The 23,842-nt window shown below is 50.0% G+C and overlaps 1 protein-coding gene across 1 annotated transcript in view; it reads right to left on the bottom strand.

The window, feature by feature from the left end:
* LOC128270225 (uncharacterized protein DDB_G0283357) overlaps positions 1 to 12,821 on the bottom strand; it is a 61,421-nt gene extending 48,600 nt beyond the window's left edge. The window contains exon 1 of the mRNA XM_053007626.1: positions 12,738 to 12,821. Coding sequence (XP_052863586.1) covers positions 12,738 to 12,821 — 84 coding nt within the window. The remainder of the gene's footprint in view (positions 1 to 12,737) is intronic.
* Between the last annotated feature and the right edge of the window lie 11,021 nt (positions 12,822 to 23,842).

Raw genomic sequence — 23,842 nt, 5'->3', positions numbered from 1 at the left:
AATTTCCCGCCGATAATAATGCTATTCATCCTTCGCGCGACCCACACACTCCCCGAAACCGCCGACGACTAGAGTTTAGGAATGCCGAAAAACCACGGTTCGGCAAATATTCTACACCCTGTGTCGACGGCCGGCAATCAGATCCACACCGGAGAGACCCGAACGTTTAATCAAGTCTGTGCGCGGAGAGTACACGGGGCAGAAGGAAGTCGGCCGCAGAGGTGTAATTATAGCTCATTATCCGCACTTTATTCGCCCGCGACGTCGACGGCTGCGGTCGCGGTCGTGCATATTGGAGTGTGTCGCCGGGGCGCGAAGAATTGCTTCTTGTCTTGTTTAATATGCAACTGCAATTGCGGCTCAGAACATAACTTTGGCGCAGGTAGGGGGAGGGGGATTGTACCGCCCAGCCCAGTGCCAACCACCAGAAGGGGCGGCCACGGTCCCAGACATCGACCACGACCACGACGCTAGCTGCTAGGTTCTAGGAGTCGGTTGTTGCAGTGCGCACAGTTTCGGTGCACGAATGCCGTCGGGCGCCGATTCTTGAACTGGTCTCTGGCTCCACCACCAGCGCCCGCACGGGGTATCCGGTTTTGGGGAGGCGCGCATGTGTTCTGCCATAATTACGAATGATAATTGCCGATATTAAGTTATACGAAATCGCTTATAATCGACGGCCATTATCGCTGTTTATACCATTTTATTACGACCTCGGTCGGGAAGTTCTAGGCACCGAGGCACCGAGAGAGCCCAAAAGGGACTCTCCAGCCCGGGGGGGAGTGATACTAACGCTATTTACATAGCCCTATTAAGCCCACGAGTTACGCTGCGGGTTCGATGGTGTTGACTGCGTTGGTTATGGAGGATTATCTGGACGGCTACACAAGGATTGTTTTAGCAACATGAGCTTATACTAATACATCAACCTAGGTCAGAAGGCGAACAACAGCCATACTAGGATTCTTCTCGGACTTAACAAAAATGTCACTAAACATCCCTTCAAGTACTTTGGGTGCGCACTCTGTATACTTCACCCTGAAGTGTACTGCAACAAAGAGTCACATTATACGAGAAAGAATTTTAGCCAAAGGTAAGTGTAAACATCTTGTACGTTGTGTAAATGAAACTATTGCTACATTTTAACAAGAGAAATGTGTGTGTGTGTTCCGTGCTTTAACACATCTACAATATCCATACTGCAAAACAAGATTTTGTAACCGTTCAGACACTATCGCCAAACGACGTGGTGTTGGCATTTTTTGATTGGATCTTTATTAGACATAAATGGTTGGTTACATAAGAGTACAGAGATATTCCACACTGGGATTGCAGCTATTTCATATGTCTAAGGTATTAAAATGAATAAAATGAAAATGTTTCGATTTAAATCTATTTGAATTATATGTTATGCAATGGGCAAACTCATAAACGCTACGAAGCTACTTTAGAGGTTGGTAAATGAAGTAAAATAACATAGCTTCATGTTACTGTGCTGCAATCCACTCTATATTGTCCAATGGTTTGAACCATAATGTCATTTAGATGTCACAACTATTTTACTTAAGCAGTGAATGTATGATTATTTTAAAAATGTATTCAAACGTTCGGTTAATTAAATTTTTTACAGCGTCCAACGTATGACACCTAAGCGATTTGGTAGTTCTCTCAACATAACCATTCCTTCAGTATTTCGAGTTATTCACATCGATTAGCTATGCCACGAGTTATTGTTATGGAAAACCACCATAATTTGTCCCAATTTCAGGACGCACCGTATGTCTCCTGATGATGATGCTGTTCCCGAAGCGATCCCGAAAGGTAAGCTCTTTCCCCGTTGTCTCTTTCGCTGAGCGCGAAAGTTGGAAGATGTTTTCATGTCATTACCCTTCCGAGCTGTTCCACACGATCAAAGCATACTCGGGCATTTGTTAACTTAAGCATACCTGCAAAAAAGGAGGAAAAACTGGAGTGCGGCAATGCTCACGGGCAAACACGTCTGCGACTGCACTACAGTTGACACTCGACACCGTCGTCGTCGTCGGCATGTCGGCCTTCATTTGGCCGACTTTGAGACCGTGTGTCTCCCCGGCGCATTACTGCACATGACGGGGGTTTTACTTTTTTCGCCGAAACCAGCCCAGTACACCAGGCTGACACACAGAGAGAGAGAGGCGGCGCAGGAGTCTACGTTCCAGTCTCCCAGACGCCTCGGCCCCAGACAATCGAGGCTAATGGAGTCGCATCGTTCTGCGGCCGGCGGCTTGGCGTCATACGCCAAGAAAAAGCGCCAAGATCTGAATTCGTTCAACATCCACCGGCACCGGCAGTGCTAGCTGGCCGGTGCTTCCGTTGTTTTACAACCCCCGGGGCACGATTTATTCACATGTACATTGGCACCGCCACACTGTGGCCAGAGAGAGCCCACAGAACGGCGCCCATCACCGAGTGCGCGCGCCGGCTTGTCATTTTGCGAAATAATTTATGTAGTTGTTTTGAATTGTTAATGATTATTTATGAAAAAAGGTAACACTATCCACCGCGAGCACCGCGAGCACCGTGGGCCCGTCCCGCTCGCCGCCCGTTCGATGGGGAGCCGTGTTTTGCTCACTTGACTCCCGCGTCATTGGAGGGAACCATCTTCCTACGCCTCCTGAAAACAATCCCACGGTAGCGCGGCGGGGTAGCGGTCTGTTCCGATTCGGGGGCGGAAAATCTGCCACCGACTTTCTTACCGAAGTCAATTATTTTAACCGCCCGCCGAGCCAAGAGGCGCACCGCCCTTCGTTGGCCGTAGTGTTTGCTGGCGTGGCGTGGGGCTTTACGTCGACTTTGTTTGGATAGCTTTGCCGGTTCTGTTTGCCGGTGTCAGGCAAACGACGTAATGATGCAAATGCTACTCAGCAGGACACGAAAAGTAAGTTGAATAATTCAAAATACGCTAGAAGTAAGGTGCTAGCCTTGTTAGAGAGGCGAAAATGTAGCCTTACTTTAATCTTTCTCAAATAGAAAAACGACCCTCACCTTCAGTATGACTCGATTCTATCGTGTAATTACACTCATGAGAGTATGTAAATAATTAGTATTTTTTACGAGCTCGATCAAAAGGATATTGTAATTCCAAATCTTTTAGTTTAATGGCTCTGTTATCAAACAAATCGTCGAGAAGCGCTGGCAACAGGTATTATGGCACGAACCTTTCGGTCCTCTTCGGATTGCTGATAACCTACGGGTAGTCTAATATTTCAGTGATTTAGAGATGTGGGCTGGAAAATCATAGGAAAATCCCAGCCTTCCGCTGCACACGCACACCTGCCCCACACATGACAAGCCGTCGACAGCGGGCACCTTCTTCGGTCAGGTGGAAATTCTCAACCGACCCTTGATGAGCGGTACCGTCCGGAAAATCGTCCCGAGCGAAGGTTGGGTTTACCCTCTGGGTCGTAAATATCTGCCTCATCGGCGCTTTTCACGCACGAGTGATTTAATACATTATTTATATTCAATATTACCTCTTCGGGGGCACCGTCAAGATTCGGCGGGAGCGCACGGACGGAGCGTGCCTTTTCCAGAACGGGTCATAACTTATCGTACACGCACACACACACACACCTACGCCGTTGTCCCGGATCGAGCCTCAAAGTCGATAAACAGTGGAGGAAATTAAATAATCATTAGGTCTTATCTTCCTGGCTCGCTATTGTTTCAGGTCGGCCCGTTCCCAAGCGAAGCGAAGGCAAATGCCCGCCGGATAGCCTTCGGAGACTTTCCGCGTCCGCAGAACCAACACCCCGGCCATGAATATGGAGGCCGAACCGCTCTGGAGCGGTGGTACCCAAGTGCCGCGCCCGCGGCCGTGCAGCAGAGATGTTAGTGTTGATGGTTTTATTTCATCCGTTTCTGCGGCGTCGTGGTGGAAAAATGCCACAGCCAAACAATGATATGAGCGATGCATTTCTTTGTTTCCCCGACGACCGGGGAGTCACAGCGAGGCGCAAAAAAACCGGAACCCGGCGGAAAATGTTGCACGAATTTCCACGACCTGTGATGGTGTGCCAACCCGAAAAGCAAAAAAAAAGGAATACAAGGGGAAAAGCCACCGGCGCCACCGTGTGCTGCAACCGAGCAAGATTGCAATCTCGGCGAAAAACATATCTTCCCAGCATCAGTCAGCCAGCCAGCCAGCGAGGAGGGAGGATGCGCAGAAGTTGGTGGGGTCCGTACAGCATCCGAAGCTGCCAACCATAGCCGGCCGTCGCCGTCGCCGCTAATGGACGAGGACGACACACAGGCGACCCTTATGCCGGACAGATGTACCTTTTTTGTGTGCCAACTCGAACTCTCGCGATGCAAGAGAGGGCGAGGGATCCGGCACAGTTCCGGCACGACCGACCACGGCGGTTCTTGGACGATCGCGCACATTCCCAGGGCGACTTTCTTCTCTCACCTCCGGTCACAACCCGCGGCCACAGTGGCACAGTGGACTCGCCGATGCCGACTTGTACCGGGGTGCTGCTGCTTTGCATAGAGACCCACTCGCGCCGATGGGCCATAAGAAAGAATAAACAGCGCTAGGGCTGAACCGGTACGACTACAACGTTGTTGGGACTACTCGTTGTTTTGATCGTTTTGTGCGCTGGGCAGGTCCCGGGACCAGTGCCAACGTCCGTCCAACAGATGCCGCTGACAGGACATGGGACACGGAACGCCGGCCGGCCGAGCGTTGGCGAGTTGGCGACACAATTGCACAATGACCGGAAAGCGCAGCCAGTTGTGGTGGAAATAAAAATAACGATAAAAGTTGCATCCAGGCATCGCGCCCCAACCACGGCGCTGCAACGTGCTACACATAACGAGCTTGACCTATGAGCTGGTTCACGTGTCCGGTGTTGATGGAAACCGTGCTCGAGTGTGTGGGCTTTTTGCACACTTTTTTTTTTTTGGCTTCACTCACTAGACCTTTGAGTGGCTCAGAGTCAGAGCTCAGACATTCTCAGTCAGGGGCCCCGTTGTTGCGTCAGGGTTCGAGTTCCCGGCAGCGCCAGCTTGGGAAAGTTTAATTAATTAATTTATGCTACGATACGTTGGCATGGAAGTGGGGGCTAATTAAATAGCTAACGTTGTCATGTTGTAGACAGGGGCGAAAAAAAACAACAAATAAAACTACAAACTGAAACTTCATAGACTGTTTCGTTTCGGTCAATTAGTAGTTGAGCCTACAAGTAGCATACAACCAATTGAGGTTGTAAAAATTTGACTCAGATTTTCGTGCAAGTTAGAACTAAATAGGCGACATTTTGTTGATCGAATTCTCATCCTAAGAAAGAAAAGCTACCTGCTGTTGGGGCTTTTTTCAATGGAATTGTTAGATGATACTAACTCTAAGCTGGCGAAAAGTAGAGATTAATAAGTATTAAACATTTCAAAGCTGGGTGATGCGAACGGGCATGTTAGACTAGCTTGGCCCTCAAAATCAACACGGATTTCATAAATTTAATAACAAAATTTCAACGGGTCACAAAATCTTATACAGCTTCTAATTTCAACGAATATCTGTAATCCATGGTATAAAACTCTTTTCAGTATCTACATGGGGGAAATAAAAACGTCAAAGATTGTCAAATACAGAACAGAAATGACACTATCGGCACATTTTGAGGTAGCAATCAACCTACTAAAACAGTTCATTAAGCTACGAATGCTAGGGTTTAGATAGAAAACACGCAAGTTCGAATCACTGGCAAAATTGCATGTCCTTTAAGAGTAAACGACAGGATAAATGTTTTTATTTTAATAAAGCCTAACCAAGAATTGGAAGTGCACAAGATTGTGTGAATATGTAACCGAATACATCAATCAACTGACTCATTCGACATTGACACACATTTGATTTATCGAAATAATTACATGGCCAATTAATTCTGTCCGTATTCATTGTCATCATGTCCGTGTTCATTGGCTTCACTGTTCTCTACCAGCGTACAAAAACGTCTGACACAAGTAACAAATAACTATCCGATTTGCGCAATTCTAACTGGATTTACAAGGCGTTCGTGACCTTTAAGGTTTGTTTAAAACATGCCCGAAAAACATTCATATTCTATGCGTTCGACAAAACGAAGACCAGCACCGAATACAAAAGAAATTGAGCAGCTACTCATCGCTGGAGTGTTGACATTTGACGCCACTCGAACCCAGACGGTCGTTTTGTTGTGAAAAAGGGGGCCTTTTTTGACTATAGCATTAGGTACCTTGGAAGCTACATAGTTCCCCGTAAAAAAAAGAAGTAAAATAAACCTGCAAGTCATAAATAGACACACACAAAAGGTAATCATGGCCGATCGGTTTCTTGCACGCAAATGAGCCTCACCGTGGCCTCACCCGAAGGAAGAAAAAAAATGGACACGGAGACCTACTACTTGGCCGGTTGTTGAAGGTAAGAAAGGTCGCAATAAAACGGGGGCTCTTAAAGTTTAAAATTTATTGTCTTTCGATGGCCTGGGGACCGCCACATCCGCTTCGGCCGGACTCTGCGCATCCTGCGCGCGAGTCCTTGCGTGCCGAAGAGCCCCTCCCCCCATCCCCCATCGAATGACGCACAGCTTTTTGGGACCTGCGATTTGTGAACGCGATAAAAACGTCCACCTACAGTGACCATTACGCCATTCCAGTCCGCGGCCGACATACTAGAGCGCTGGCGAGTTGGCGAACGTTTCAATCACTTAATCACGCCGTGTCCATCCCGCTGATCGCTCGATACGATTCACCATTAAACGCTTCAATGCAAACGCCGGCGAGTGATCCAACCAGCACCGCGATTGGTAAATATTTTGTCTTCAGCACTAGCCTAGCACTCATTTCTGGCCTGGCAGCATCATTTTTTTCTGTTGTTGTAGCCGGTTGCCTTTCCTCAATGCCATGGTCATCGATCTTTGCTCAAGCCGCCCGCGCCACCCGCCGGCGCACCTTCGCCCGTGGCATTTTGGGTGGATGAACGAAAATCGATTATCCTCTCACCAGAACGGGCCCAGATTTTAAGCCGCGCGCACAGCAGCGCGCGCGGCAATCGGATCGACACCTTGGCCGCCACTCGCTCTCCGACGGTTCGGAAACAAAAAAAAAGCAAGCCAACAAAAAGGGAAAGGAGAAGAAGACGATGAAGAAGAAGCAGCCGCAGAGCTCAACATAAGACCGGACGCCAACGCGGGCGAATGGTAGCGCTACAGCAATGCCGCGAATAGCTTACAAGAGGCTTTTAAAATGGGCTCACGCAACCCATCGCCGCTGATTGATGAGTGAAGGTCAACGAAGCGGCGCGCGATAAAATATGCAAATTCCCGCGATCGGCTGCGGCGGTGGTGGTGGTGGTGGACGAAATGTATGCTCGCGCGAACGATCGGCGACAGCACAAGGTCATGGCAGGGTCCCCGAAAATCCCCCGTCGATGAATTACGATGATGCCGGTCAGCAAAGTGAGGGATCAAATCATAATTAAATTTAATCAAATTATTTATTTACCCTAGTATTTAATATAGTGGTTTGTGGTAATTTGCCGTATGTCCACTTCTCCAACATAAATGTAATTATTAACAAACACAGGAATATTTTTTATAAATGACTAACGATTTCCAGAAATAGATTATTGCAGGGAAACCTATCATTATTCGCTATTTGTTATATCTTTCGACAATTCGATTCCGCAAATGCTCATCAACAAACGCTTAATATATTTTCCAATTCATCATTTTCGTTGGCTCCTCATGAAAATGAAACGAAAAAAAATGAACAATGCCCCAACAAAATCGATGCGTGCTGTTTAATTCATCGTGTCCTCAATACGGCGAGGACGAACTCTCCCCCCCGGAATGCTTTTCCGGTGTAGAAAGGCCACCAAAACCGCGTGGTAAAATAAATATGATTTAATTATTTGCGTTTCTGTTCTCTCGGCCCCCGGTAATGCTCTAGCTCATCACACAACATTAACCGCAGCATCCCAGCCACGGACACGGGGCGAGACACGGTTTCACCAACGACACCACATTATGGTGTGTCTTTCCGCGACCATCGGCATCACGACCACCACCACACGGTGGAATGCAATTTTCTGCAATTGGGTGCAAATGTGCGGTGACCGTCCGTCCGCCTCCCAGCCCGGTCCGGCCCGGCCCGGTCTATGACTTTTCGGATCAAAAATGAAATTTGCATAATAAACGAGGTAATGATTTTTAAAATCTTGTCACCCGGGGCCGGGAAGAAGAAAGCTCGATTCGGCACAGCAATTATTGAAAAATCGATCGATTCGTCATCGAGGCCATAGCCACGCCTATGTGATGCCCCGTCCCGGTGCATCAGCCCGGTGCAGATCCCCCGGTCTTCCCATGCCGGGCAACTACGGCGTTGTTTGAAGTGGTGCGTGTTTGGCTTAAAGCTGAAATACCGTAGATTAATAACGCTCCGGTTGTCAGCTTTCGCTAACAATCGGCACACGCCCCGGCCCGGGTCCGCACTCGGGACACGGGGTTCGGGAATTGTTCATTAAAATGGCGATAATTTCCCATTAGTCCGGTGCACTCGGCCCGTGCGCGTCATTTATGATTGAAGAGTTTTATTAAACGATCCGTACGTGCATAATTAACTTTTGGCCCATTTGGCCCATTCAGCTGCATCGGTTTACGGTCATTTAATAAACGAACGGCGGCACGAGTCAGTGGATAGCTAAGCACTTGCCCAACCGCATTCCGGTGCATGCGATGATTGATCTTTTACGATCTGCTTCTCATTTTTTTTCGAGGTGGTAAAAGAGAAATTTTATTTATGCGATCTCCATAAAAGAAATAGTGCACCGTAGGGCCGTTGGAAGCAATCAGTTACTTATCATAAAAACGCCAGCTTGCAGTGCAATGATCGGCGTCGTAGCGGTGCTCACTTGTGGGGCTAAAGATTGGCACCATTAACGAGCAAACGTTATGTCAAAGTTTTACTTTCGCAAACTTCAAGCATACATACGTTATGTACTCTACCGGACATTTAAGCATAAAAAACAAGCAAATTACAATGCAAATTTGTCGATTCCACGCTGGGAGTAGTTCCATATTAGACGTACTAAGCAGGTTGTGTTTGAAAGATTTAATACACGTTGGCTAGATTGTGCTGCTCAGTTGCAATATTTGGACTTCTATTCTAAAATGACTCACAGACCGTAAATGGTTCGTTAGTTTTGAAATTAAAATTCTTGTTTAAGGAATATAGCCAAAACTTATGATTTATGTTGGTTTAACCAAATGCTTAAGGATTTTATAGCACAAGGAAGCTTTCTAATCGAGGACGACAGTATTCCGCTAATAATTCTTCGGGCACCTTGCAACAATTTTTTCCCAAGTGCCGGTTGGCCGAATAAGAAAGCCTGGTAAAGCTTTTCCCACGTGCGCTTCTTCCGGTGTGCATCGCCATTCCGAAACGGTTTCCGATGTTGTTTTGCATATTTTATCGCTACATTTAACCAGAAATGGGACTACCCCGAGACAGACGCGTAAACAGTGCCGGGAAGCCGTGCCGTCTAAACCAGTGCATTAGCAAGGTGCTTATTTTCTATTTTCCCGCCCATTACTTTACCTATCTCGCCCCGAAAGGGGTCATATTTTCCCCCGCTCGGTGCTGCCCTGCCTCCACCGCGGTAACCTTCGCCCGATATTGAGCACATCTTGATCCCGCCGCCTGTTCCCGTGGCGCGGATCCCCTAATTATGGTGCTATTGTCGAAATCTGGCTTAGCCATTGTTTCTAAGACGACAGAGCACCGGCTGCTGCCGCACGGGTGTCCCCAACTCTCTCACCGACCTACTTTTCCCCATATTTCCCCACGATATGCCACCTGCTAAGGTCGGTGCCGCACGCGTATACTTTTCGCTGCTTTGCACTTCGGTCGGTGAATAAGACAGCACGACCGAACCCATAATCCGGAAGTTAATTAGCTCCCGAAGCCGGTGCCGGTCCCGTAGAAAATAATCTGGAGCACCGGAGTACTGGCTCCGTTGGCGTAACGTTTCTCGCAAAACCGTGCAGTGTTTATCCGGCGGAAAAGATGGCTTTTTCTATGGCTGTCATTAATTTGGACTACTTTCGCACTGTACGCTACTGTAGCTGTGCGCTCGCTCGATCCGATTAAGTGATTACAAACAGTGTTATTTTCGCTGCAATACACAGGAGACCCGCCCGCTGTGAGGCTCATGTGAGCCAACGGGCCAAGGACTCCCAAGGGTAGGTGGCAAGAATCACGACGTTTTTCCACAAACGAAGGCGCAATGCCAGATAAGAAGACGTCTTCACTTTACGGACCTACAGGACGGGTTTCTGGCTATAAAACAGAACCATAGGGCTCGGGTTTCGACCAGCTATCTGAAACCTATCGATCGGGAACTTTATAAACAGTCCACCCTTTTCTACTTTATTAGAACCGTTGTACATAAATAGACACACACACACACACTATTAGAACCAGGCCGGATAATGTTTCCTCGGTGACTGATGCTCCAGTGGCAGATATACCCACAATCCCAATGTCTCCGCAAAAACCCAGCGAAAGTTCTGGGCCATCAGGATCAACAACATAATTCTTCCCATTCCCCGTTTAAAGAGGTGAGAACTGGGCTCGGGAAGCGAAGAGCACGGTGTCCGAATTCCGCCGGGACTATTCATCTTTCCGGCGGAACCCGGGTCGACCGGGTTTCCATACGGGCCCTGCCAAAAGGGAATCCCCGAGCGTTCGGGCCAAAAAGTTTCTGGTTGAGTTAAAATAGGCCTATAATTGCGCTGCAGGTTGCCCCGGGCCTGATAGCCCGCCTACATAAATAAGAACAAAGACACGGAAGAAGCTCCCCAGAACGCTCCCCATGCTTCCTCCACCGGGAGTTTGGTGGCCGAAGGCTGCGCGTGGATTGATTCAACAGCAGTTCAGTAATGAATCAGTAAATAGTAACCGAAGCTCATCCAACAACAACGGGGTGTGAAACAATAGTCCGGGTCCGGGCTGTGGTTCTTTCGCCTAACCCTTCCCGCCCTTCGTGCTTCGTGGTGGCTTGGGGCGGTTTTTGAAGGCTTCCCGGATGAAGCCACTGAAAGGCGGCCGGGCCAGGCCAGGAAGCCACATAAAATTAATGTATCGCTTCGATCATAACTTTAAAGGAAACTTTTTCGGGAAAGCAAAACGTCAAATTTATGGCGGGCTGCCGTTGCCGTGTTGCGCCCGGAAGTCGCAACTCCTCCCGTCACGGAAACCCGCGCTTCGGCGGCATATTTTCCGGTTAAAACATTGACCGTAAATTCTTATCATACACCGGATCGCTCGAAGCTACCCGTGCCTCGGACGGTGTGAGCGCGCGGACCGCGCCGGCCAACGATTCCATTTTATGCAGGAATTTAAGATACATAATTCTCACACCCCGCACCACCCAGCGTGCCTGCCAGTGCCCGGCACGGAAGCGCGCAGAACGAGAGAATCAATGGCCAAGATGGACAATTTTGTTTTACAATTACAATTGGCAATGATTTTCTGGCCGCTTATCGGACGGCCTCGACTCGCACCGGACCAAGCTGGACCAAGGACCGTGGACCATTACCCGAGGGGGTTGGCAGAGGAAGCCATTCCGCAGCCTCAACTAGCCACACCGGATCCAGCCCCGGGTTTGTCGTAAAGATCGGTAACGATTGTGCAACGAAGACGGTCGCGGTGCAACTGCGGTTCCTTTCATTGTGGCGAAGGAACGAACACCCATCGCCGCCCTGTCCGGGTGTCGGTTCGGACGAACTATACCGTGGCGGCCGGACACCGGACACTGGAAGGGAGTACACTATTTTAGTGCCTGCTTCTAAAACAACAACATCTAGGAGGTAAAAAAGTCGTTAAACTGGAAAAACAAAAATCTCATTAAAAATACGCTGCCCACGAGAGGGCGGCCAACCCGATGCCGCCCCTTGGGGGCTGAGGCTGGTCAGCGATAAGGATTTACAATTGAATTCAATGCCGAGTGCCATCGGGCAAAGTGGTCTCCGTTCTGGGCGCCTTCGACGAGCCCGGCTCCTGCCGACTGCCCGAAGGCCTAGAACGGCGCGGAGCACGGAAATTACGATCGAATACCGCAGTCCGCAGCCGCGACGCGCGATATCTCCCCGCGCCCGGCTCAGGCTCCCGGCGGTCGCCATCTTGGCTAGAACAATGAGGCGATAATATAACTATTGTGTGGAATTGAATAAATTTGATTTCCAATTCGAATAAATTTCGCTCCATCCCACAGGTGCCGCTGGCCACGGAGCGCAGCATTTCTGTGGCATCCCTTTCTCTCTCTCGCTCTCTCTCTCCCTGGAGGAGGCCGTGGGCCGGCGAGGTTCAGCCCACGGTCGGTCGCAAAAGATCGTATCCCGATTACCCCCCGGGGGCGCGCAAGACTACCCAAGCCCTGTCTTGCGACGCACGGCGTTCCAATCGATGAGGCCCCTGTGGGATGGGGGGGGGCGGAAGGGGAAGGTGCTCTTGGCGTGGCCACCGGCGGCACAGGTGCCGATTGTTAACGAGCTCAATTTCCATTCAATTTTCGAATCGTCTTAAGACCAGCGCAGACACAGCTGCCACCCCCCGGACCTCAGCCACCCCTTGGAAGGGGGTTGGTGAGGGGGCAAATTATCCAACTTCCGGAACCGCTCCCGCGCGCGGTCGAATTAATGAGCATCCCCAGAGCATCTTACCTGCAGTTCGTGAAGAAATTCCGTCTCGTCCAGCAGCACGATCCGCACGGTGATGGTTCTCGCCGATCGGCAGAGGCAGTACATGTTGCGTTCGGTGTGTGGCCACTTTTCGGACACCTACAAACAAACGACTCTCACTCACTACTGGCTTCCAGAACAGTCAAGCGCGGTCTTGGCACTGCTGGGTAACCGCCACACGCGAAAGGTCCGCCCGTTCGCACGGCCTTCAATAACGAGTGGGCCCGCTTAGCACCATCTTAGCCTTAGCCAGCAACACCACGGTAGCTCAGAACGGGGGACCACCTGGAGCTGAAGCTGGCGTCAACAAGCTCGACGGGATCTCTGTTTATTGTTATGATGATGCGCGATCGGACCCCGGGTTGGAGACCTCCGTTATCATACCTCACCTCGAGGCCGTGGATTTATGCCGCCGGGTTTTGGCGAACCGAGCATCGATCCGTCGCTTGATTGATTGATTGATCGATCGATCGGTGGCGGTGGCGGTGGGCTGTGCCTGATAAATTATACACCGGAATGCTGCGCTGCGTCCGATTAACCAGGAACTCGCGTAATTATCTCGCTCGCCACTCTGCAAAAAAAACGGAATGGAAACACAACACGCATGAGCGGATGGCTGGCTGGATGGTTGGATGGCATACCGAATGAAAACAAACCCAGCGAAGCGAACCAAAAAAAAAAATCCTGGAACCAGGAAAACCAAACACCAGGTTGTGGAATGGAGCTAAAAAAAAAAAAACAATCGGTTCGAGAGTGAAGAGGTTATGCGCGAAGGCTGGCAAATTGTTGCGGAATGAAAAGTACTACTGCGCCATTATCGCGCGCCGTGTTAAGGTGTGCTTCTGGAGAGTTGTTAGACAATACCGCAAGGATGTCTGCCCGATGATTGACACGGCTGTTACCACCTGTTGCTGGAGGAATTTGTAGCACACCCAATTATTTCATGTCTCGCCCCACACTCCGGTGTGCCGAAAGGCTCGGCTGTAACGCGGCCTTGGTATCCGCTGCCAGCCGGGCCGAACTCCGTTTGCGGTCCCGAAATAAAACATTCCAATTTTAACGACGATCCAGCCCAAAATAATTGCACCAAGCGATAATACTCTAAGAATTGAGACCGAAACGGGCAGAACTGCGCCGAAAAACGGTTTCCACGGTCATTACACTGTTTCGGTACAGTGTTCTTCCAATCAGCCGTGCTTTGTTGAGCAACAAGTTTCGAACCATCAATCAATAAAAAGATTTCGAAAGAATCTCTTTCGCAAAGTGAGAACAAAAAATTAAGCAAAACTAATAGGGGAACATACTATACAATAGCTATGCATGACGCATTGCATAACTTTTGGCGATCGATCGACCGCGTGTCAAATGGTTGGTTGAATCAAATATTTTGCAATAATTATTGGAGCTGTCAGAAGGTATGAATCAGTCAAGCTTTTAAGCTGTCAAACTTAATGCATCGATTGTGTAGGAAGTTTATAATTTTTTTAGTATTTATTTATTTGATTTTCCTTTAATTGTTTTTTTTTGTTAGATTTTGGCGAAGCTTTTGCAAGTGACTAAGGCATAATTTGGCTCCTATAAACCATAACCATCACGGCTTTCTAGGCGTCCGCAACATACTTGCAATGTTGCGCTCATGCTTAATCCCGCTCACATCGGTGCGGGAAATGACATAAAACAAACGCTCCAGCGACGCCACCGTGGCTAGGGCCAGCGATCCTTGCGACCTTACGTACCGTACCTGCGTTTCCCTAACGATGTGCGCGACGAAGCAGGAAAAAAAACGAACCAAACGGCAAAACTACCGAACCCCGCGACTTTGCCGACGTCGAGGATGACAGTCTGTCAGCGACTTCAAATAAACGATATCATACAGCAATTATGCGAAAGGACTCTTAGTCGCTGTCACCGGTCGGTGCACCGTCCGCCGCCGCCGGTCGGTGGGTGGTGCAGCAGCCACACATACACACACACACACACCGGGAGGCGGTAGTGCCTCAATCATCGCGAGGCTACGGTCGTTGGTTCCGTTTATCACGCTTCGTCTGAAAAATGGCGAAAAGGATGACTCCGTTGCGATGCCGCAACGTCGATAGCAGCCAGCGCCCGCAGATCTCCACGGTGGATCGGACACGCCAATCAGACAGCTGCCCGCGAGACCGAACCCCCCCCCCCCCCCACAGCCTGGGCTCGTAGCGGGACTAATATCCACACATCCGACGGCCCCGCGCGCCGTGAGTACGAAAGTGAGAAAAAACGTAACGAGTAATTGAAATAAATTATCAGCAAGCCCCGAGATGCTGCTCGATACCGGCCCCGCGACGGGCCAGATACGGTAGCATCCCTGGACTATGGCCCGGGAGACCACGGTCCGGAGAAAATAAACTCCGCTCAGCACCGTAGGGACCCACCGATCCGCCGTCGTGTGGTCGGCGGCGGTGTCAGCTTTGGGGGCCACCGAGTTCGAGGCTAAGCAGGTTTCGGATTTCAAACAAACTCCGCGACACCCGCGAACAGGGTGTGTGTGTGGGAGAGCGGGGTTTCGAAAATTTAGATTCCACTCGACAGACCGACAATTGGAAGAGCACTTCAAGTAACGACCTCAGGTGAGGGCATTGTGCCGGCCGTTCGAAAACCGTGCCGCGTAGCACGTTTGGCAGCCTCAAGTGACGCTCGAAAACTATCCTCCACACACCTGGCGATACCTTGAAGTAAGTGCGCAGGAAGTGACAGGAGTCTAACTACCGACTCCGGAGACTCCGGGGAGTGGCAAATGACCCGGCCAGTTCGCCAGTTTCAAGTGGAGAGTCAGAATCACTTGAGAGTGTCACTGGCAGCGATTGAACTGCAGAGGTTTGCGCGAACGACATCGGCCCCTGGCGAGCGCACCTGGTACATCGGCACCCTTAACCCCGGGCGTTTGGGTAACATTTTCAATTACATCGTCCTTCAGCTCGTTCTTTTTGTGATCCTGCGCACTCTCAGGAGTCGACGGGATTGTTTAGTTGAGAACTTTTTTTCGGTCCTACAAAAGATCATGAAATTGAACTTAAGCTCCTACCGGGCTCGAGTACTGGAACAAAGTGCTGCGAGTTCTGCCCATCGACGTATGACTGAAGTATGAAATTAATCGGTTCGGTACATTTTGAAACTTAATTTTATCTCGATCGATCCTGCAAACTATCGATAGCCAAGCAAACGTTCATTATACTCAACAGTTACCGTTCTATCGAACATGGTTGAGCGCTTTCTACGCCGGGACCCTGGGGTGTACTTAGTAATTGAAATCACCAGCATACGAGCTAACAATCGGGTCTATCATGAAACTCAAACGTTCACTCAAATGTTCACTCGACCGTCATTTTGCTATCTGCGCACCTTTTGAGCTCCCGTTTAGAAAGCTTTCAACTGGATGAACTTTTTCTGTCGATTGATCGAGTTGTCGCGGCATTATGGTTTTCAAACGGAGACTCGAATTTGAAAAAACGGGTTTCCTTAAACTTTTTGCAACGGAAAAAGCCGTTCTGTTAGGATGTCTTTGATTTGATCTATTAGTTTGTGTTGTTTATGCTGCGCCGTGCAAAGATAGTGATATTTTCAAAATTGTTTGGCAAATTTGGTGATGAAAAATTCAGTAGGTCGGATTTACATCACAATATTTTGCGATGAATCTTTTCGAGGATCCGCCGAGTATTGAGTACTTTAAAGACAAATGGATCAAGGAGGAATGGAATAATGTTTGATTTTTTTGTCAATATTCTTATCGCCTCGAAGTTGCCATTTTGGCAAACATGACTCGATGATGAATAAAAAAATAAATTCTTAAAAGAATTGCTTGATGAACGATTTGCCATTGGAAACTATCTGTGCGTCAATCGCCTTTTTAGAAGAGTAATATCGTTAATTTAAATGTATAAATACAGTTTCATGTCCAGTCCACCTCAGTGTTTCTGTGGCAGGAAGTGTCAGATTTGCCTTCTTATCAATTCACTCTGTTCAACCACTTTGATCACCCAGACCATCTATTGGATTAGTGCCATGTCCGCCACCAACCGGATGCTGTCGAAATTGGTCATCACACGCCGGTCGCCGCGTAAGGATGTTAAGCATTGCTCTTCTGTTTTTTTTTTTTTTTTTTCGTTAACTTTATGCCCAGTTTCGTTAAGTGGTGTGTTCCGAACCGAGTACTGGCGAGGCCACCGACGGCGGGTATCATACCACCAAAGCACCAGCCCGAAACCGAGCGGGCCGAAATTAAGACCTAACGCCGCGGAGTGAATGAAGTACCGCCGGTGAAGTGCCATAAATGCCAATGGCATCTCGCTCGGCATTATTACGAAACTTTTAAGCACTTGCCGTCCCCCCCAGTACAGCCCACGTTAATAACACCGCGCCGCTCACCGAGTATCACCCCGCGCGCGCGCGCGCACGTCAAGCGGCTTCGCTCGCGCCCTTAATTAGTCACCCGGGAACGCCCGGGTGGCCCCGCCGTAATCGGGAGCTGCAGAAACCGGGAGGACACAGGACGCGCGGCGCCACTCCCCTGACGAGGATCGTTTAGAGTGTGAACATTATTTGTGAAAATTAACAAACCATTTCTTGCCACACACACACCACGTCAGGCCACGCGTCGCTTAATGCCCCAAATAGCTGCGGCCGAAACGGTGCGGGGGGGCGGCGCTTCCTTCGCACGCATCCACACGCAACACCCGCTTTTTGTGACACGGGCTTTGTTGTGGGCCTGGGGGATGAATAGCAGCGGAAAATCGCAGCGGGCCGCGATCCCGAATCACGCTAATAACACATTCGCGTGTCCCATGATACTTTCAGCCAATCAATGATTACGAGACTATTTCTTGCGCATCGGGCCCGGCCTGGGCCGGGCCGGGGGCCCCATTGCCACGCCACGTCAAGGTGTGTGGAGCATAAAAATCAAGAACGCTGCCGCGCGAACGCCGGGACCAGCGAACGATGCGGTTCCCGGGGACATCATTAACGGTATCCACAGCAGTGTGCCCAGCACCGTTCTCACCCGGCGTACGCTACCTTCAGGCTGCCGACAACGAGGACACGGCCAAAGCGCACCTCCGAGAGTGTCAGGTCCTAATATTGCCGTTGCGCACCGCGGCTGAGAATCGTTCCCGAATGATCCCGTTCCTGCGCCGCTTCCAAGTCCTGCCGAGCGTTGTCCTGCCTGGCTGGCTGCCGGGCTGGCTGGTAACTCTGACTGGGCTTCGGTGGTCGGAGGGTATCCAAACAAGTTGGCAATTATCGTCGATCTCCTTTCACTCGAATGACAACAACCGACGACGACGACGACGACGACGGTAAGCATAACAACCACTCTGCGCGGGCCCTGAGGTTTCTGGTGGCCGGAGGGTGTTGTTACCGGCGAGGGCGGATAAATTCCACCATCGCGTGGTGCGTGGTGGTGCATCGCACCACGCTCCGGAGCTCTTCAGAGAAGAGACGAAGGAAACACACCGATGAAGATGCTCCATAATTGCTACTCTCGCGTGCATGCCGAGCGGTACGGTACACAGCCGGGCCACGGGTCCCCGGGTTCCTGGTTCAGGTGCTGTTTTTTTTGTTATTTACCTACCTACCTACATCCTTAACCGGTGCGCGGTTGAGGTGACACAATCGTTACAGGAGCACCAGCAGCCGCTCCCGAGATTGCATACGGTTACGAGTTGTGGATTGCGGGAAAACAACGAACCGTAGTCAAAGAACTATGTGTGTGCTCCCAGAAATTAATAACAGAACGCGCCGAACGAAAACTATTTCATAACTGTGCAGACCGAGCGCGTTATGCTGATGACTTCATCCACGCGGCGCGAAGAAGCGGACGACATTGTTGCGACAGCGCCGAGCGGAGCAATTACTTTATCACGTGGCATCCTCGGAGCATTTCGAAACAATTTCGGAAATGCACGCCGACCAGGCGAACGAAGAGGACACATTCTTGGCGCTGGGGCGAACGCTGGGGCAGAATGTTGAGAAACCCGCCGAAAAGCCCTCGCGAAAGCAGCCGCACCAGATGCCTCGCCAGAGTGGGGAAGATGAAACGATTCCCGGGGTGTGGTGACCGCGCGGATGATTACAAACTGGAAGAGGACAGTGGAGCGTTGGAGCCCAACCACCCTTAACTCTCTACGTCGTGGAAAATGATGAAACGAATATTTACGGTTCGTGGCGAATATTCACCCGGAACCGGGGCCGTTTGTGAGGTACTGGAAACCAGCAAAAAAAACCGGAACCAGGACCCTGAAACGCGACACCGCGACTCCGCCACCGGGCAGAGCTTTATTTGACACCTCGCTGGCCGCCGAAGCCCCCGGCCCACGGATGATATCCCCGGCGACGACGTCCGGGGGTTGGAATTCATTCGCAAGAATTGGTAAGTTTGCTACACTGTGTCTCTCCAACACACAAACCGGGCTGTCATCCAGCATTCCTGCTCAGTCAGCTGGATCAGTGTAACGACTCAGTGTTGAGGGGTTCTAAGTGTTTTGGGACCGGCACACGAGATGCAAACGTCATTCACGATTAAAACGCTTCCGCGCTAACGGTCCAACTATTTTGGAAAGGTCGACGGGAAGACTGAACACCGTCGACACAGGTTACATCTCAGGAAAGAATTTGCACGAAGCTTGGCCTCACGTGGGAAGCAAGTGTTTCATGCCACATTCATTAAACATAGAATGGTAAGCCTAAGTTGGAGCTCGATTCTGACAGGAAAATGTAAAATTTTATCAAAAGAAATAGGTGAACATACGTAGGATAGCTCTTTGCCACTGTGTCTACACGATTGGCCTGAAGAAATCGAACTTGGTGGCAAGTTCAGTATGTGCCCAATAAGACCAACCCCAACGACCGATAAGATCATTTTGGAGAACTTTATTCACGCCTAAATCTATGCAATGAGATGTTCCCTGATATGGGTACCTTACATATAATAATATTTTATTGCAATATTTTACAGCCAAACTGGCCACAAGTGTAGAAATGACGTCGGCTCTGTAGAATGAGTATTTCATGGTTGCAATCACTCAAAACGGTTTAAAAGTTTACGACACCATTCTATTCATTAAGTTCTAAGGTGATTCATCAAATATTGAGATATGAAACTATCGATTACTTGACTTTTAAAATATCAAACTTACGTAAATATTTAGTAAACACTTCTACATTTACGAACTCTGGAACTCTATCCCATTATAATTGAATGTTTGGAAATATTCAAAACTTATTTCCAAAGCGGTGAGTCTTCAACTCAAACTGTACGAGATTTGAAAAGCTCATTTCGTTTAAGTTCATTTCCACCTCGGTGGCTATGTTAGTAAGCAGAATTGTCGTCGAGAATTTCCAAAAATAAAGAACCCGCTGTAACTATCGATGGCGTACGCTACCGAGAATTGTTTGCTGATTGGTTCTTCGCCGAAATGGAAGCTGAAAAGTTGGACGCCACTTTTGGTTTCAACAATCATTATTTTGCGCCCCATCTTAGGAATCGAAACTCTAGATGGACCACGCTCTAGCTCAGTCCAAAGTCCGAACGTCCGAAGAGACCAAAAACACTGCAATCCAGTTAGTTTTCTCAGACATCTAAATTCGTGCCCGTTGTGGCACGCTTAGTCAGCGCTAATGAAAGGTACGATTGAAGATTAATCCATCGCGACCAGATCTCAGATAGCACAGTTCCACACACACACGTCACCATCGTGGACATACGACTCCAATCTCCCAACACGATCCCCGTTGCACACGGCACCGGGACCGTGGCAGGAGGGGGCAGAACTTTTGATTTCTTGCTGACCTGGAGAGCTCCATTTCCGCCCGATTGTAAATCCCGATTTCGAGTACGACGGTGCGTGGGCTTCGGCGGCTGGGCGCGTTGTCCAGCTGTCCGGCCACGAGGAGCAGTTCTAGTCCGAGCCCACGCCTTCGTCACCACGGCAGGCACGGCATTCATTGACCGAGTTGTCCATCTCATTAAAGCCGCTTGTAACGCGGCTTGTACGCACAGCGGCGCAGGGGCAATGGTTCCAGGCCGAGGAGGTACTTTCGCTTTTGCACAACACGCCACACCAGTGGCAACCCCACCCCGAATATGTTGTGGCCCAATTGTCAAGAGGGTCCGGGCCATTCTTTAAATCATTCGCACCGCAAGGAATACCTCCACAAGTCACAAGGGATTGTGTGAGGCTCACACGCAGCCCCTGTCGCCGGCCCACTTACTGGCCAAGGATGGTGGACCTTAATTTGGTTATTGTTAATTGTTTTCTTACCTACTTTGTCACAACGAATTACTGTCTCGCGGGCGCACGCTGGCGGCGGCGGCAGCGACAGGAGTCGTACAACATGCCGACGCCACCGCGCCACCGGTAAGCCTGTGGCGTAGGGCGGCCCTAATTGAGTCACCATTTACCCTTTTCGAGTCGGATGGCGACGGTGATCCACTTACGCTGCCCGCTCGCGAAATCGGATCGCAGTGCAGCGAAGAACGGTAAATCCAGATTATGTGACATAAAATGCGGTCTTAAGGAAAAATGTCAGGCTCATGTTACCGGTTCGCTCGGCCACTCGCGAGGGTGTGAGGCTTTTTGCGCTCTCCATAGCCTTGAAAGAGGGATTTGGTGAGGCAATCCATTCGGTCGTTACCTGTGGGCTACCAACTGTCATCGGGAACAATCGGGCTACTGCGCTCCTTGGAGAGTGGTTGTAAGCTGTTGGTGTCCAGTGTGTGAGGTCACTGAACCCCTGGTTAACCTCCAACAACAACCACAACAGCTAGAGACGCAGCAAAATTAATCACAGCCCGTTTCCATCAACTTCTGATTGCGAAGCGCGACGGGAGTCGTTCCTAGAAATGGCCGCTCCGCTAATTTCGCAGAACTTGGCCCCTGTGTCGTCTAAAGCCCCGGACACCTAAGTCCGGCCCCAGGCGTTGCCCACGAAGCGCCAATCAGTAATCATTAGAATGCATCACGGAACACTCGAAGGAACAGCACAGAACAGAACACTCGTTAGGGGTGCGTCGTTATCACGATCAAACAAATCATCGTGTCATAACATAATTACTTATTGTTCGCCAGCGGGACGCATTCCTAGGCACCTAGGATTAATGCGCCGAGAATTAATCGCGTGGCGTCATTCACAGAATTGGCACCCGGGTCTCGAGGGAGGTGGGTCTGCTCCACAGGATTGGAGGAAGATGAAGATACGGCACTACGGAAACGTGTGACTTTCCTCGCGTTGTGACAGCTCGGAGTGACGCCAAGGTGTGCGCACAACAGCTGGACAGCTGGCGTCAGAATCCGCGGAGTCCAGTAGAGCCAACGGAGCCGTTGGTACCGTTAGCTGGCCAGCCGCACACCCCTGGAGGAGATGGTGCTAAAATTACCGACGTGTCTTCATCGCCTCTGCGGGAAGCGAGGCCAACAACGCCCGGATAGCGCGGAAGATCTGCTCCGATATTGGGTGCCAGCAATACCTGGTTCGCACCCGCGGTCCTAGTTCCGCCATAGATCACGTCGTCCTACTGCTTCCGGGCGCTCGTGCGCACCCGCGTACCACAGCGAATCGCTGGCCCCGTAATTTGACCGCCGCTAAACATCCGACTAACCGTACGATCTCTGTCCGTCCGTCTGGGCCGGAACGAAAACGGGATTGCCCCAATTGACTCCACACGCGGGCTCTGTCTGTTGGGCTGCTGCTCCGTCATCGTTTGCGCGGCGGCGGCGGCGGCAAAAAGCCCAAGGAAGTACACCTCGCCTCAGAAATTACACAACGCGCGCGGATTAATTTCAATTACGGCCACGGTGGCCAATTATCGTATTATGGGCTCCATCATCTTCCGGGGCACCGCGGATCGGCCGAGGGAGCGAATTTCGAGTAAAGTGCATCGTTAGGGCGCGTCGAGATGATCAAGTGATCGAGTTTCTCCGAGGACTGCCCGCCCGACCTGGATGCGCTACCGTACCGGGGTCTCGGGAGAGCAGGAGATCCGTTTTTATTAGTACATTCATCTCGCTCGCTAGTAGCCGGTCCCCAGGTTGGAATTTCAATCCGTTATACGCTGGTGCTAGACCACCGTGGTCAGGAGTACCCCCCGCAGGCGAGTCCCTCGGGCGACAATGGCCGATCGACGCAAGCTCGCGCAGACTCGCCGATGTTGACGAGCCTGACGGCCTGTCGAACCACACACGCGCCCGTGGAGGAGAAGTGGCAGAAGGCCACCCCGGGGGGCCGGCCAAACGGAGAGAAGATCTAATTTAATCACCTTCGCTATGTCGCCCATTTTGCCCAACACGAAATGAGTTTTATTTTTATGGCGCGCCGTTTCTTTTCCCATTGCGCCTTAATAGCACACGACGCCTCGTCTATCTTGCCGGTCGCCACACACGGCCACCAGCCATGCGCGCGCCTCCAGCCTGTTCAATAAGTTTTGCCGTTCGATAAGAAAAACACAATTTTATGGATTGAAATACCCCTCAGTATGGTCTCACTGCAACATCACTTACACTTGTTCCAACGAGATTCTAAATTATGAATTCCCTCCCTGAAGAAAGATGTCGTTCCCAAATACGCTTCCACGGTTGCTATGACGTCATCATTTGATGAAAAACGCTTTCAACGCATGACATTTTTTAGGTCTGAAAAACAGATGCAAGTCACTAGGGGCCAAATCAGAGGAATATGGTGGATGCTCTAACAATTCGAACAATTCATGGATTTTTCCCATCGTCACAATGCTGTCCTGAAGAAGAAGTATTTTTTCTTCTGCAAACTGGGTAGGGCACACGAATATTTTTCCTCAGTCTGTTTAAAGGTTGTTAAATTAGTTGTTTTTTTTCGGTTGCAAGTAATCCACATACAAAATTCCTTTAGCACCCCAAAAAACTGATGCTAACACCTTCTTGGCCGATTTCTGGACACGATCTCGTTGAAGAACCAGGTTCACTCTTTAACCTAACCAGGAACCACTCTTTAGTCACTTGTTTTGATTCAGGATCATGGTGATAGACCCAAATCTCATCCATAGTGATGAGTTGAGGCACAAAATCAATTTTATCCTTTGGAAA

The sequence above is a fragment of the Anopheles cruzii genome, chromosome 3 (assembly GCF_943734635.1).
Source record: "Anopheles cruzii chromosome 3, idAnoCruzAS_RS32_06, whole genome shotgun sequence".
Lineage (NCBI taxonomy): Eukaryota > Metazoa > Arthropoda > Insecta > Diptera > Culicidae > Anopheles > Anopheles cruzii.
Note: the sequence above shows the minus strand (reverse complement) of the source record. Positions and strands in the feature narration are given on the sequence as shown.